Source organism: Festucalex cinctus, chromosome 11 (assembly GCF_051991245.1).
Source record: "Festucalex cinctus isolate MCC-2025b chromosome 11, RoL_Fcin_1.0, whole genome shotgun sequence".
Lineage (NCBI taxonomy): Eukaryota > Metazoa > Chordata > Actinopteri > Syngnathiformes > Syngnathidae > Festucalex > Festucalex cinctus.
In genome coordinates, this window is record NC_135421.1 from 18,096,019 (window position 1) to 18,112,985 (window position 16,967).

A 16,967-nucleotide genomic window follows, 5' to 3' on the forward strand; every position below is an offset into this window, starting at 1 on the left:
TTAGATTAGGGGGGTCATGTGTGGGTCATGACCCCTCCCTAATGAAGATTAATGACCCTTTAATGACTTCCAGATGTCATATAATGAGGGTTAATGACCCTTAATGACTTCCTGATGTCATTTAATGAGGGTTAATGACCCTTAATGACTTCCTGATGTCATTTAATGAAGATTAATGACCCCTAATGACTTCCTGATGTCATTTAATGAAGATTAATGACCCTTAATGACTTCCTGATGTCATTTAATGAAGATGAATGACCCTTTAATGACTTCCAGATGTCATATAATGAGGGTTAATGACCTTTAATGACTTCCAGATGTCATTTAATGAGGGGTAATGTCCTTTAATGACTTCCGGATGTCGTTTAATGAGGATGAATGACCTTTAATGACTTCCGGATGTCGTATAATGAAGATGAATGACCTTTAATGACTTCCGGATGTCGTTTAATGAAGATGAATGACCTTTAATGACTTCCAGGTGTTATATAATGAAGATTAATGACCCTTAATGACTTCCTGATGTCATTTAATGAAGATTAATGACCCCTTAATGAAGATGGATGATGTGTAGGTGGTGTTCCTACCTGTTTTTGCAGATATCATGGCTGACCCGGGTTCAAATGCTAATTGTTTGGTTAACTTCCGGATCCGGTGCACGCCCCCCTAGATTGAGTGAATAATGAATAATAATGAGATTGAATGACGTGATCGGAGGGAGTGGTTTAGTATGGGTAAAAAGGATATAACAAGCGCTTCAACAGTCCGATAGAGCTACAGCGAGGATGGCGGGGAAAATCAATGTAATCAGCGAGACAAATGTTTCAGTGCAGATGGGACGCACTGGGACCGACTCGATTTTGGATGCGCCGCGTAAGAAGCAGATGTTTTTGCGACGTATTCAGAAACCCCCCGCAGAGTCTTTGGAGGAAATATGGTCTTTGGATCCATCTGCCTCATGGGGATACCGCTTCCTTTACGAGATGGGTGAGCTGTGTCTGTATTTTAGCATGGACGGTGTTGAAAATACATCACCTAGTGGCTATGGGACTCTAAACTCTAATGACTGGGGTATATTAAATCAACTGGTACCTCGAGTGTTGAAAGAATGTATGAAGTCGTCTGAACCATGGAATGTTTTAACATTTACATGGGTCTCGAGGACAACGCCTACAGGTCGTTGGTTTTTTAAGGTGAAAATTGATTCTAACAACCTGATAGAGACTGGTGATCGCACAAATCAGAATGAACTGTTTTTTACTTTGGAAGCATTTAACACTGAATGTGGTGTTTTTTTGAGGGTTTTGACCCTACCGTTGGCTGAATGGAATGAGAGGATGGATGCGCACTCTGAAAAAATCTCCACCCTCTTTTTGGACAGCCGGCATTGGCGAAACATTGTGGGTGTAAGGAAGGCGTTGACGTTTGAGTAGTCAACGCCCCTATGAACCGCCTACTCTGACGTCATAAGCCAACCCCCCTCAAGGACAGCCCCCCTACCACTTAGACAATGGGAAAATACGCCTCTTTACAACAAATCCCTCCCATATAACCGCCCCTATGTAATATAAGAGCAGGAGTCTCCAGCCGGACTACACTTTGCCTGAAAAAGCCAACGACGACAACGATGCCTCCTACCAGACAGAGTTCCAGACGCCTGGCAACATCGTGGACGCCTCTGGGTGCCCGGAGTGTGGTGCCTCTGGTGGAAGGATCGCGGCTTAAAGTCTCAAAAGGTACGCAGACAGAGAGCTCTGACTTTGAGGAGGGAAAGGACGTTGAGGCAGCCGCGACCCACCTTGAGCGAGAGCAGTTGGACTGTTCTCAGTACCCCGCGACTGCCGACGAGAACACCCCTCCGCCGGAGAACTCTCAAGAAGTGCAGCTGACCGATGAGTACATTGCCTCGCTGGAGTATTCACAACTGCTGATGACTCCTGAGGAACTCAATACCCGACATGAACACCTACCTCCTCAGCAGCCTCAGGAGTCTCAGCAGCAGCCTCAGCAGCAACTAACCTCTGACGGGGACGTTGTGGAGGGGTGCCCGCCAACAGCTTTGCCTTCACCTACAAACCTTGACAAGGACTGGGACCTTGTCTGGAACGGGCCCCCGGACAGTTGGCTGTGTCGGGATAAGTACAACTGTATAAAACAGACTATAGGACATCTCCTCAATCAAGTTATAGTTAAATACAGTAGAGATGAATGTAATGGCTGTTTAATCAACCATCCCAGCCAGAGGCAGCACCAGTGTCTAGAAATAGACGATGATGAGTATTTTAGGAAACATTATCATCGTGTGATAGCATTGTTGTGCACGCCTAAATTCCTCCCCAGCATTCATTACATGTTGAACTTGCTTCATCTGACTACCGACATTAAGAAGGTCAAGACAGCGGCCGAGATTGTCCTGCTAGATCTCGAGCAAGAGAAGAAGATACTCGACAAGCTCGAGCAACTGGACGCCCTTGAAGGCCCCGGATCGCTGTCGAACGACCTCAAGACTCTGCTGGACAAGTACTACAATTCTAAATAGAGACACACGATGGGGAATATCTTCAGAAAATTGTTGTTTCGATATTACGGTTTGTGTAATTGGGCGGACATTCTGGAGAGAACCATTCTACATACTTCTGACCGAGACGGACGAATTGACAAAATGTTGTTGATTATGCAAAAAGTCAGATCATTGTCTCATTCGCTATTTCATGTATCTTGGGATTGTTTTGTCAGACGTGTTGTGAACGAGAGTCATTTGGGTTTGGCCAATACAATTAAAGCCGTTCTGGATGCATGGTGTGATGACGTGGGTGTAGGTCACCTGGTAACAATTTTGACTCTGTTTGTTGATTCTGCAAAATACTGTCTAGAAAATAACTACCCTTTAGACTTACCTGTTGAATTAAAAGAATTTCAAACCGTCGTTGAATTAAAAGTTAGTCCCTATGTCTTATCCCGAGTCCTTGAGTATATTAATTCTTAGTATTGCCTTTTAGCATTATGCATGTAATCATTTTTACTATTGTGTATGATTATACTATGGAAATCATGTAATAAACCAAAAAAAAACAAAAGAAGTCATGTCTGTGTGAATTTATCAATAAATAATCGTTGCATATATCATTTAAATTCATTTTCTGATGATGATGGCTGAGAGGAAGTGTATGGAGAAGCTTTACTACGATGCCTCACACCCGGCCAGTTTTGGTGGTGTAGAGCGTTTACACTTAGGTGTACAGGATGTTACGGGTAAAAAAGTAAATCGTGATCGAGTCAGGGGTTTCTTAATCGAGCAAGATGCCTACACCTTACACAAACCCGCTAGAATCAATTTCCCACGAAACAGGGTTTTTGTCCCAAGGGCGCTGAATCAATTTCAGGCAGACCTCTGCGATATGCAGGCCCTGGCTGGCGTCAACGATGGATTTAAATATTTACTGACCGTCATCGATGTTTTTTCAAAAAAAGCCTACGTACGCATTTTGAAGGATAAGACGGCTCCGCAGGTAGTTAAAGCTTTTGAATCTGTTTTGTCTGAGAGTGGGACGCCTCGAAAAATACAGACCGACGCAGGTAAAGAATTTTTTAACAGACATTTTCAGAACCTGATGAAAAAACACAACATTGTTCATTTTGCTACTGCCAGTGATCTGAAAGCCCAGGTTGTTGAAAGGTTTAATAGAACTTTAAAAACTAGAATGTGGAGATATTTTACGGCCAGAAACACACGCAGGTATATCGACGTCGTACAAGATTTAGTAAGTAGTTATAACGAAAGCTACCATAAAAGTATAAAAATGAAGCCCAATCAAGTTACTGAGGGAAATACTCAACAGGTTTTCCAGAATCTATACGGTAATATGCCGATAGAGCAAAGTGGGAAATTAAAAATGCGTTTTAAAACAGGAGATGTGGTGAGGATATCTAAATTAAGAGGAGTGTTTGATAAAAAATACGAGCAGAGCTTTACGGACGAATTGTTTACCATATCTGAATGTCTTCCTCGTTTTCCACCCGTCTACAAACTGAAAGATTATGACGGGGATGTCATAGAAGGATCGTTTTACGAAGGTGAATTACAGAAGGTGAGCGTATCAAAAGACCACACATTCCATATTGAGAAAATCCTTAAAAGGCGCACGGTGAGGGGGCAGAGACAATTCCTCGTTCGTTGGAAGGGATGGCCCTCGAAATTCGATAGCTGGGTCCCCGCTTCTCAGATTGTAGACGTTTAAAAAAGAGTTTCAAATACAACTTGTATCAGAAGCCGGCATGGATCCCTTACACGATGGAGGATTCTACGTTACTCTACCTTCTAACGCTAGTATGGATGTGTATACGGACAACACAATCTCACAGTTCAGAGTGAATTTGGCCCAACACATTGATCTCGAAGGAAGTTGGGAGGTGGCCCTGACTGAGATTTCATACCCTCGTAGTTGGATAAACGTACCCGAAAACCAGACTACTTTCTATATAAAAGATATGACGCTTTCCAAAGCTAAGGATGCAAAGAACTCCGAGACAGCTAGGGGGTCTGATAAAAACGAATTTGTAACCCACACCTTAGATATTACATCCGGGGAATATGAAGATCTTGACAAGCTACGAGAGGCGGTTCTGTATATTATAAAAAATAAAATAGGCAACCAAATTTTACTCCATTACGATATTAATATGCGGAAATTTCTTTGGATGTCGTCAACCGGATGTTATAAGATCCGCTTTAATGCACCGTTGGCTTACATACTTGGTATGAAGGAAGGACAATGGTTTACTATAAAACCTAATTGGTTACCTGCCCCGTACCCAGCCGATATAAAGGCGGGTCAATACCATTTATACGTTTATACAGACGTGGTGCAACACCAGACGGTAGGGGATGCCTATGCTCCGTTATTGAGGACTGTTCCGATCGAAGGGAGATACGGGGAGTTTATTTTTAAAACTTTCAACCCTGCTTACTACCTGCCTATTAGTAGGAGACATATTGAAGAAGTAGGAATACAGATTAAGACGGATCAGAATCAGCCGGTTAATTTTAAATACGGAAAGATAATTATTACCCTGCATTTTAAACCGAGGTAAAAAACAATGGTCGTGATGGAGACACACCCTGACCTGTATCGCTTTGTTAATTATTACGAAACCCAAGCAGGAGGGTCGCTTCCGGGTTTTCACGGGGCCCCTGTGCAATATGGGCGAGGTTTGGGCTCCATTTTTTCTAAACTTTTCCGTTTTGTCGTACCTTTAGTCAAAAAAGGTTTTACAGTAGCGAAACCTCACCTGCAGTCGGCGGCTAAAAATATTGCCATGGATGTAGCAGGACGTGCGATGGAAAGAATACAGAGAAGAGAAAATAATCAAGATGGATCCGGGTTAATGGTTTTGGCTCGAAGACCTTCAAGGAGACCGATAGGTCAGAGACTGGTTACTCATAAAAAGCGTAGGCGTGCAGTCAAAAGGAAATCAGTCTCAAGAAGGAAGCGCCGAAGAAGCAACGCCGACATTTTCTCTTAAACAATCTGACGAAAATGGCTCTTTTACATCACAAGTCGCAAGAATGCACTCTGTCGGAATTAGATTTGTTCTCACCCCCAATGACCCAACTTTCGATAGAACAAAGCCAATACGTCGAAATTTCACCCTTATCAGCTTTGACGGAGCAAGGACCCATTGAATTCTTCATACCGGGGGACGGTTCTAAATATATGGATCTCTCGGACACAATGCTTTACCTGCGTTTGCGAGTAACACACAGAGACGGCTCTCATCTGGGCCCCACCGACCACGTAGGCATCATTAACTATCCGTTAAACACAATCTTTACCCAAGTAGATGTTACATTAGGGGATAGACTCATCTCACAATCAAGCGCTACTCACCCTTACAGAGCTATGATTGAAACATTGTTAAACTTTTCAGAGGATTCTCTCAAAAGCCAATTTAGCACAGCCATGTTCTTCAAAGATACACGAGGGCGGATGGATTCAACATCGCTCACGGGCAACGATGTTAATGAAGGGCTGGTTCACAGAGCCCAATTGATTGAGGGGTCCAGGGAATTTCAACTCCTAGGCCCCATTCACTCGGATATTTTCTTTTGTGAGAGATACCTCTTAAATAACGTGGATCTAAGGCTAAAGCTAACAAGAGCCAGCGATGATTTTTGTTTAATGAGTCCCCCCGACGCTGATTGCTCTCTGAAGATAATAGGAGCCACCCTTTTTGTAAAAAAAGTAGCGGTCGCACCGGCCGTTTCTTTGGGTCACGCAGCGGCTCTCCACAAAGACAACGCGCTGTACCCCCTATCGAGGATCAACGTAAAGACTTACTCTATACCCCAGTTATCGAGGATCTGCCATCAAGACAATCTCTTTTTGGGACATACGCCAAAGTATGTGGTTTTAGCACTCGTCAATCACAGCGCTTTTGTGGGGCGGAAGAATTTAAATCCTTTTAACTTTGCCCACCACAATATTGAATACCTAGCCCTAACTCAAGAAGGGCGGCAGATCCCATCTAAGGCGTTTCAACCCCAATTTAACGCAGGAAACGCAGTGCGCGAGTTTCATAACTTGTTTACCTCGACGGGGAGGTTTTTAAAAGATTTACCTCTAAGTATAGACCACGAAGACTTTCAACAAGGCTATGCTCTGTTTGCCTTTAATCTAAATCCTAGCCAGGACACAGAGGCTTTATCCCCTGTGTCCAGCGGTACACTCAGATTGGAGATGAGATTCAGGACCCCGCTTCCCCATACCGCCACACTTATTGTGTACGCTTGTTACGACTCTATTTTAGAAATTAACTCGAAGAGGGAAGTGTTAATGGACTATTACTGAGGAGATGAACGGAAGGGAATTGGAGAGTTTGATGACACGTTTACAAGGACATTTATTTGGAGGCGTTTACGCTTCGGACGAGTTATCCTCCTTGAAACCCTCGCCCCCCATATACTATATAGTTAATACACACCCCCGCTCTAAACCCGGAGAACATTGGTTGGCTCTCACCTTGGAAAAGGACGACTCTGCATCTTTTTTCGACCCCTTCGGCTTTCCCCCTGATTTTAAATATTACCCACAAAGTATAAAGTCTTTTCTGGAAAAGTATTCTAACCGTATAATTTACCATAATCGCCAGTTACAACACGAACTGTCAGCGGCCTGCGGCCCTCATTGTGTGTACTACCTGAGCCACAGAGGGTGTGGAGAGTCTTACCAGGATGTGATGGACTGCTACACCGACGATGTAATCAAGAATGATGCTATGGTATCTGCTTTTGTTCGGCGACACCGGTTTTTTACCTGCAAACCATGCGGAGGACAAAAATCATGTTCTTTCAACAAATTTAAAAAATGTCATTGTCTGTAACGGATTATGTTTTTCAAATCATTTATTCAATAAAAGCAATTTAAAAGGCAATACAGAGTGATGTGTTTTTCCTTACATAAAATAAGTGTCATATTTAAAACCCCTCCCACTTTATAGTCGAAGCAGTCCGTTTTCTTTTCTTTTTCCCGTTCGAAGATTCCTTAACAATGGGATTAGGTGTATATGAGCCGTTTTTTAGACGTCTCAACTCCTCGCGTGCATGTGGGTTAGAAACCGTTGTTTCGGGTATATTGAGTTCTGAGAGGGTGTGTAGAAACTCGCTCCAACCTCTAGGACCTTGCGATGAAACATTCTTGCCGATGAGATGTTTGAGTAAATCAGTCATGTGGGATCCTCTGACGGGCTTACCTCTGAAGATGAATTCGCTGCGAGGAGTCCAACCTCTTTCGTCGGTAGACAGTTTTCTTAAAACATAATCGGCGTTTTTACGGTAACGAGGAGGGATTGTTTGGACGATGTCGAGCCAGGCTTCATTCTCCAAACCCGTCGCTTCATCTGATGGGGATGTGTTTGATGTCTCAGCAGGTAGAGTCAGGTTGATTGGTCGTCGTTCGTTTTCCCCTTGTTTGAGCAACCCTAAATATCGTTGCATCAAGGATTGGTACTTTTTAATTTTCTCATACTGGTCTAGAGAACTATCTTCTAGGACCTCCTTCATTTTAAAATCCAAATTACGCTCCGCCGTCTCTCGAATGGTTGGTTCCGGCCTGCTTAAACGTTCCAGTTGGTGAGGTGAGACAAGAATCATTTTCTGAGCTGTTCTCAAACTCATGTTGGTTAAAGTTTATTTATTTATTAGACCGCCTAAAAGACTTCCGAGGACAGGGGCGAATGCCCCCAACAAGGGTAAGATAAAACCACCCTTTTGAATCAAGACCGCCCGTTTTTTCTTCAGACTTTTTTTCTTATCGGCCAATTCTCTGATCACCTTCTTTTGCTTTTTTAGCCTCTTATACTGCGAAGGACTCAGCGGTATGTGACCTTTTAAGAGATTTAGAGCAATCTCGCAGAGAGCTTTCACCAAGCTACCGGGACCGCGCAAAAGTATGTCTTTACGTTTCTTGGGCTTGGCGTGAAACAAAGTTTTGAGCAGCGGAGCATTTCTTTTTAAAAGCTTCGACATCTTATTAAGTCTTGGGTATGTAGACGGTAGGCCACTGATGAGCTAGTAAGCCCGTCCTCAGTCTATATTGATCTGGACATGTCGGGGTTAAATCCACTAATAAATACCCGTGAGCGTCTTTGGTAGCATCTTCAAAGCTTTCCAAAAAATACTTTTTCTTTGAGGGAAATATCTGATTAGCCAAAACACTCGTTTGTAATTTATCACGCGGGTTTCAAAAAAAACAACACCATATAATTACTGTTGAGGCTGATTGTCCGGCTGTATTTACCTTGATGAAAAATGTTCTGCGTTAACATGATGACGCTCATATTCCTATGATGTCTATATTGGGTAAAAATTCTTACGACCTCAGGGTGGTCCGACGCCTGAAAGATGACGTCGTCCAGAATAACCAAATGACTTTGACGCGCTGGAAACAAACTTTCATCCTCAAAAGAATCAGGGAGACCTTTCACAAAGTTAATATTTTTATTCAGCTTTTGAAGTTCCTCGTACAGAGGTTGAAAAGAAGTGTAGATCCATACAACATTGTCAGGAAGACTTTTCATAACATGGTTACAATTTTCCAAGATACTTTTTACAAAATATGTTTTTCCACACCCGCTTGGTCCAGATATTAAACAAGAAAAGGGGGGTTGAAGCCTCGGATCAAAATCAACTTGATTTAACTCCATTTCACAAAACACACTAATAACCGAAAGGCAGGGTGTGTCCGTGGGGGATAAGACGTCTCTTGTCATATACTACCCTGAACTTTTTCATGAATGACCTGTTTTTTAGGTGAAAACCCTTTTTGTTACGCACGATAGTGTGTTGAGGCGTTTCAATCGTTCTGCTTTGTGTGCCTGATGAGTCAATGTACCCTTCGACTAAATTCTTGATGCTGTCAAAATTGACGCGTTTGCAAGTGTCATGGGTCTGTGTGATACCTTTTACCTTCATTACCGTTTTCATGCTGTTCCTAGTTTGGTAGGCGTAACTTTTAGGACCCGCTGAAACAAACTCCTGAATGCTATCTCCTCCCAACTCGTCAGTCAAATCCCCCAAATAGTCACCTAATTCCAAAGGACTTTCGCCGTCTTTGACTACATAGACGAGGCTGTCCGTGTCGGTGTACAAAACACTCGTCTGCAGTCGCTCCAAATATGCGTACATTTTTAGACGTGCATAAGCCGTGGTCATGCATGCTGCAAAGATGTTAGCGGTTTTGGAGGGGGGGACGTTGCAACGTCGGTGGTAGCTGTACTGCACGATCGACCTTTGATCGTTGAGGAAGTGAAAGGCTTTGATCTCGTACACCCCCGAAAATAACAATTCAAAGAAGCGTTCTGTGCTGCTTACAATCTCTGTTTTATCCAAATTATCACGCTGTCCCAATTTACCCCAAAAGTTGTTGAGGCATAATTTAGACACCTGCCTCTTACCCGCATTCACATTTATTTTTGAGGGGTCTAGTCTAATACCTTGGTGAGTCTCATAGTTTTCGATGTACTTTTCCCTACCTGCCTGATCAACGACGTAGGAAGGATACCCCGAGGCCTCTTGCTTCCCTTTAAGGAATGTATCGATGTATGCTTTGAAGACGTCGCTACTCGACGAGTCAAAATGCCACACCTCCGTAATTTGTGATACGGTGTAGCCCAGCTCGAGAGCCTTGTTGAATTCAGGCGTAACCCAAACACCGGTTAAGGCTCTCTCGTCATCGTTATGCGAACACGAACTTTCTTGATTGTTAAGTTCTGCGCACGTGCGACAAAGTGTAAACACCAGTTTACCTCTTGCCGTTTTGTACGGCAGCAGGGGGAAATAGAGGCCTCGTGGAGGGTTGACTTTAGCTCTGATGAACCCGAAATACTTTTGGGGGTCATCGAAATTGTCGTGAATGATGGTAGGATGTCCTAACGGATAGGCACATGTGCTGTTGACAAAAGGATAAAGCGATGTAACATCGACGTACATTACACGTTCACCGGGGGCAGCCGTATAACGTAACACGAAGGCATTCGTTCTCCCTCCAAAAAGAGCTTTACGTGGTATAAGAGGCTCAGGGAATTTTGAATTGCGCAAGAACTCTCTTACATCCGGATTTGACTTTTTTAACCGCAGCCACTCATGCTCCCACATCAACACAAGCTGTATACCGTGCTTGACTTTTAGATCCTGTATTTTCTTTTTAACCCTGTCAAACTTTTCTTGAAACGGTCGTTTACTCATAGGACACTTTTGAGTAGGATCGTAACATTCACGGCATCCGTGATAGAAACATCCGAGATATTCCCATACATATTTTACGCCGTCTATCAAAGCGTACCCGTCTACATAGTACTGCCCGATCTTGACCTCCCCCTTGTTTAAGGCGTGAATAATAGGTATTTTTTGGCTGTGCGCCACCCACATTAGGTATTGGATCGAGTCGCGTGAGAATGATTTGGATTGTTGTATGTAATTATCGGTCGGCGTAATAGCCAATGTTTTAGGTGTTAGGAAATTGTTCCGGAACACCTTCATGCAGGAGGAGGCGATAGTTACAGAATTGAACGGGTCTGTACCAGTCGCATTAAGAAACTCCTCTCTAAATTTCTCACAAGCTGTCGCCAAAATATTCACATCATTTCTGCAGTACATTAGAGCTTCCTGAGCAAAATTGAAGGTTCCCTTACACGCTACCTCGTACCATTCAAAAAACTTTGTACGATGGACCGTCGACATACGCTCTATCCCATAATATTTTGGATCAGGGTAGGGACCGATGTAATTTAAATGGTCTAGAGAGCTAAAGCCATGGGGGAAATACCCTTTAGTTTGATCGATGAAACCTAGAGCTTTAGGCAAGGAGCTGAGGGGCATCGTGAGGAAGGACAAGGAGTCGATGTACCCCAGTTTGTAGTCCGTATCTGAGAAACAAATGACTTTGCTCCCTTGCATAATGACGCTGACATTAACCCCCATGTCTACCATTTTGTTTAGAATGATGTAAGCGTCAAAACCTTTGGCGTTGTGAGCGATTAGTTTAGACTGTTCAAAACGAGGGTTCCTGACATAATCAAGAAATTGTTCGACGCAATCAAGACCCAACCAATGTTTTTCCACCCCCTTTGTCGATTTGGTACACACTAGGTAGGGTTTGTGTTTACCGTCAGCACCTACGAATGTTTCAAAATCGTAGTAAATTATTTGTTTACAAGGCGCTTCCGGTTTTAGAGGCTGCATGTAACACAGATGAGGGTTTCCTCTCGCCTCATCACCGCCCTTAGGTAGAACCTCTCCACATACTGTGCATTTGGCTTGAGGGCATTTATGTTTAACATTCTCCCCCTGTGATTTGACGTAATATTCCACACTGCATTCGCTACATTTTTTGTATTTCTCACAGTTGCTAGTCTCGGATTTTGAGGTCTGTCTGCGTTCTTTGTGTTTAACGAAGCAACTCTCGTTCTGACATATTTTGTTACAATCGTTACAATGAATGGCTTTGAACGGTTGTTGTTTGCAGGTAGGGTCGAGACAGATGTGACAATGCCCCTCACAACTATGTTGTTCTTGGTTTTTATGCCCTTTGTAACAATGACTGCAAAAGTAGGATTTCCCTATGAACTCCTTAACCGATTTTATTCCATAATAGTGTCCGTCTAATAGCAGTAAGAACACTGAGTCCTCTGATTTGGGGTATTGCGTCTCAAAAAAAGACAGGGGGCGTTCGCAATCCGCTCTATAAGCTATAACGATTTTGCGTTTCACAAGCGTTTCAAATTTGTGTACGTCCCTCAGACTAACGGCAGTCTCACAAGTCAACCCCACGCTTTGCTGTAAATAACGAGCCCTCTGTGTAGCCTGATCAACAGTCAACGATCCGTCAAGCAGGTATGCTAACGATCTAGCAAAGCATAATTTATCATTTTTGTCATACGTTATGTACAAACATCTCTTCTTCTTTTGAACCATTTCATCATTTGTAGTCAAAATTAGTTTGCGTTTGGCACCTCCTCCGCCATTAACATCAAATACAATCTGTACAACAAGTTCTAGACTATTGTCGGCCAGTACCTCTGTATTAGATTGTGCGATGCGATCTAGCAAATTATGGACTGCGTCAGTTACGTCATTCGGGTCATTAACAGCATCTAGGTAACAGTGCTCCCTCACATTTTCACCCACTATTTCTGCTTGGACTATATCACCGCGACTAGTCGATCTGATTACCTCCTGCACAGCTTCATTCAAATTATTGCCAATGTTTGTGTAGAAGGCTGCAAAATCAAGGGGGTCTTCGGGTCTCGTTGTATTTAGACGTCGTCTTATCTCCAAGTTGTTAAAATTCGGACGCCTAACTTGTCCCCCCACCTGTCTGTTTGTGTCTGAAGATTGTTGCAAGGTGGATTGTGTACTGGGGGTTGGTGCTGGGGGATGTTCTGCTTGAATGTGTCGATGTACCCGAGACTGTTGTTGGAGGTCTTGTCTAGCTGGTGTACTACTACCACCAGCTTCTGTCTGTTGCGTTTGATTGTGCGTGTATGGTTGGTATTGAAAGTTTTGTGTATTTGACACAAGTGTCTGCTGGCAATGTGTACTGCTGCTACCTTCTGCATATTGCATTTGATTGCGTGGGTGTGGCTGGGAATGTTGTGAAAATGATACAGAGGATTGCTGTTGGTCATTTCTATGTATGTCTGGTTCAAGTATGTCCTCAACGGCTTCGTCGTTTGAAGATGACTGGTTAAGACGTGCAAGAGCCCTCTCTAAAGGATTAAAGAAATCAATAAAATCCTCAATGTGTCTTATAGCCACAAACGGATCGCCATCATCGCCGCCGATTTCATCAGGCATTTGAAAAGGCTCGATTTGCATAGAGATCTCATCGTTTAAGGCATTTACAATTTCAGCCAAACCTTGACCTACATTATCTAAATCCATGTCACCCCCCTCAGAGTTTTCCATTTCAGATTCGCTTTCAATCGGTGGAAACCCGACGAATTCACCTTCCTCTTCGGCCCTCACGTTTTCACGCCTTAATATCTCTTCTTCTTCTTCTCCTTCTTCTTCTTCTTCGTCAGATATTATTATGACCTCAGGTTGAGCAGTCTCTGGGACCGTCTCGCTCAGTATATCACCACCTATAATCATACAACATTACCGGTTCATTTAAAAAATAGTAATACATAGGTTTTATTTTATTTAAAAAAAGGAAATTTACCGTTCACTCCTGCAGGTAATTCGTCATCCAATTCTTCCTCATCACTCGTAATTACGAAAATCTCCGGCTGTCTAATCCTCTCGTTCACATCCTCATTCAATTCTGTAAATATCCATTACTAACAGTTAATTTTAAAGCAAGAAAAAGCTCTAAATGTTTCAAAATAAGAAATACTTACGCCGGATTCCTGGCACAACATCGCCATCTTGTGACGCTGAATAATAATACAGTTGAATTTCATCCAACAACGCTTCTAATTCTGTAAAAATTCAAATTTAAAATAAGAAAATACGAACTCATTCACTCATTCAAAAAAAAATAAAATAAAATAAAATAAAATAAACTCTCCTAACTCTATAAAATTAAAATAAAAGTAAAACAAAAATACATATTGATACAGACTTATTCCAAAATCTCTCATAACTTAAAAATAAAATAAACGCTATAAGTATAAAAATAAAGGCATGCATCATTCCATTAAATAAATAAATCACTCACTAAGATGCTTGCTTTTCCAGAAGCTTCATTAAGATGTAGGGGTTTTTTATTTCATAGCAAAAACATTAATAGAAGTGAATATAAGTGCCACATTTGTATGAGTATATATACATATATAGATAATATCAAGAGTTAATTACCTGGATTCATCTTGGAAGCTCAGAGCCGATACCTCTTGAGAATTTTTCAGAGAAGTGAGTGTGGCATTGCGAAGGCCTCATATTACTTTTCCCCCTTCACCATAATAGAAATGGCTAGTACTTTTCCCTCGGCGGTTTTACCCATACTAAACCACTCCCTCCGATCACGTCATTCAATCTCAATATTATTCATTATTCACTCAATCTAGGGGGGCGTGCACCGGATCCGGAAGTTAACCAAACAATTAGCATTTGAACCCGGGTCAGCCATGATATCTGCAAAAACAGGTAGGAACACCACCTACACATCATCCATCTTCATTAAGGGGTCATTAATCTTCATTAAATGACATCAGGAAGTCATTAAGGGTCATTCATCTTCATTATATAACACCTGGAAGTCATTAAAGGTCATTCATCTTCATTAAACGACATCCGGAAGTCATTAAAGGTCATTCATCTTCATTATACGACATCCGGAAGTCATTAAAGGTCATTCATCCTCATTAAACGACATCCGGAAGTCATTAAAGGTCATTACCCCTCATTAAATGACATCTGGAAGTCATTAAAGGTCATTAACCCTCATTATATGACATCTGGAAGTCATTAAAGGGTCATTAATCTTCATTAAATGACATCAGGAAGTCATTAAGGGTCATTAATCTTCATTAAATGACATCAGGAAGTCATTAGGGGTCATTAATCTTCATTAAATGACATCAGGAAGTCATTAAGGGTCATTAACCCTCATTAAATGACATCAGGAAGTCATTAAGGGTCATTAACCCTCATTATATGACATCTGGAAGTCATTAAAGGGTCATTAATCTTCATTAGGGAGGGGTCATGACCCATACATGACCCCCCTAATCTAATTAAGAATGTCATCCATCAAATTTTGACAGAAGCGGCCTTGTAATATTCTCTCTGAGGCACATTTGGAAAGACGCGAGTGGCTGGAATGAGCTGACACAAGCTAACGAGAACCAGGTGGAAATGAGAAAGACATGACATGGAACAAGGGACAAAAAGAAAAAAAAGAGGACAAAATATAAAACTAAACCACGTAAAAAAACAAAAACAAAAACAAAACAAAATATTATGACAGGAAGGAGTGCTTCTGATACAAATATCCACATTCCGGATAGTTTTCATTTTAGTTTTTATTTCGTTTTGAGTTATTTTTTATTTTTTTTTAAATTTAGTTGGTTTTAATTGTTTTTCAGGGTGGTTCTGTTAGTCTTTATTTATTTTTAGTTATTTAAAATATGTTAAATTTGAGTTTAGTTTTAGTTAGTTTCAGTATTAGTTTTCGTTTTTTTTTTATTTATTGTGCGCAATATTTAATAAACACCATGATAATTTCTTACCTAGCGTCTCATTTCTGCTAAGTTAAATGGCTACTGCTAAATTACTTCACTTCTGCATTAAATTTGTGATCAAAGACTAAAACGAAGGACATTTTCACTAAAATTACAATTAGTTTTGTAGACATGTAGTTTGTTAGTTTTCGTTGTTTTATTTTTTAAGATTGTCGTTTTTATTTAATTAACGACATAGTTTTTTTTGTTTTCGTTAACTAAAATAACCTTGCTCGGGTATCTGATAAATAATCTGTACTTTCTTACCTTTGCGTCATACAAGTCGCCCACATTACACAAGACACATATGTACATTCCGAAGGTAAAAACTCCTTCCGTGAACTAGACTACAGGGAATTGTGAACCGTCCGCTTGCATATTATCAGAGAAGCTAGCTAAGCTAACTGATACAGGGAGTCTTCGCGTTACGTCGAGTTCCATTCCCACGCTAGCGATGTAAACCGAATTTCGACTTAAGTCGAAGTTCCCCATTAAAGTCAATATTTACATCAAAAATAATCTGCATAAAAAAAATCTAAAATACATAAAAATAAACAAATAAGATACTGTATGGCTGTCCGACTGAAGCCCAAGTCTTTGCCGATATTTGTCGGTGTCTCTCCTATCTGCGATCTTTTTATGATGTTTAGCTTCGTTTCCATGATAATTGCTTTTCTTTTGATGGACCAACATTGTGAGAAGATGTATCTTTTCTTCTTCTTTGGAGCCATAATTTGGGGGGGGGGGGAAAAGAGGGCGAAAAAGCCAAAGATACTCCCACAAGTGCACAAGCGCTAGCACTAGCTAAAGGCTAAATAGCGGATGAGCAAAAAACACTGCGGGCTATATGGGCAGACGAGGAGACAAAATGGCAGACGGGGCCAAAATGGTGGACCATGCGCCTTAACTCAAGGACTCCCTGTAGTTGCTTCACCAAAAAGAACAGAATTACACAAACGCTGGTCGATTGATGCATTACAGATTGAGGAGGTATCAATTGAGCATTACTCAGAAATGTATTCATGTTAAGCAATCAACCATGTTAATATAAAGAAGTGTATTATATGATTTATGCGGAGGAATTAATTTAATCCCATTCACAGCGGTTGTTTTGGCCACAGAATGAAGAAGTAGTGGGATTAGAGAGATTCGATTTTTTTCTGGATAGAAGTGAGTTAAGCTGCGCCCCAAAATGTCGCAGCGCTGCCTCACAGCTCCCAAACGCCGTATAACTCGTTATCTCA

General features: G+C 41.7%; 3 protein-coding genes across 3 annotated transcripts in view; all 3 read right to left on the reverse strand.

The window, feature by feature from the left end:
* The window catches only part of adarb1b (adenosine deaminase RNA specific B1b), a 197,843-nt gene extending 189,662 nt beyond the window's left edge, over positions 1-8,181 (reverse strand). The window contains exon 1 of the mRNA XM_077536847.1: positions 7,231-8,181. The gene's annotated coding sequence lies outside the window, so the exon portion shown is untranslated. The remainder of the gene's footprint in view (positions 1-7,230) is intronic.
* LOC144030491 (receptor activity-modifying protein 1-like) overlaps positions 1-16,967 on the reverse strand; it is a 51,285-nt gene that overhangs the window by 24,706 nt on the left and 9,612 nt on the right. The window lies entirely within an intron of this gene.
* Positions 8,980-14,127, reverse strand: LOC144030773 (uncharacterized). Its single transcript, XM_077537333.1, has 3 exons — positions 13,900-14,127; positions 13,722-13,823; positions 8,980-13,641 (listed from the first exon to the last, which is right to left on the reverse strand). The coding sequence occupies exon 3, from the start codon at positions 13,463-13,465 to the stop codon at positions 9,218-9,220; it is 4,248 nt and encodes a 1,415-aa protein (XP_077393459.1). The 5' UTR covers positions 13,466-13,641; positions 13,722-13,823; positions 13,900-14,127; the 3' UTR covers positions 8,980-9,217.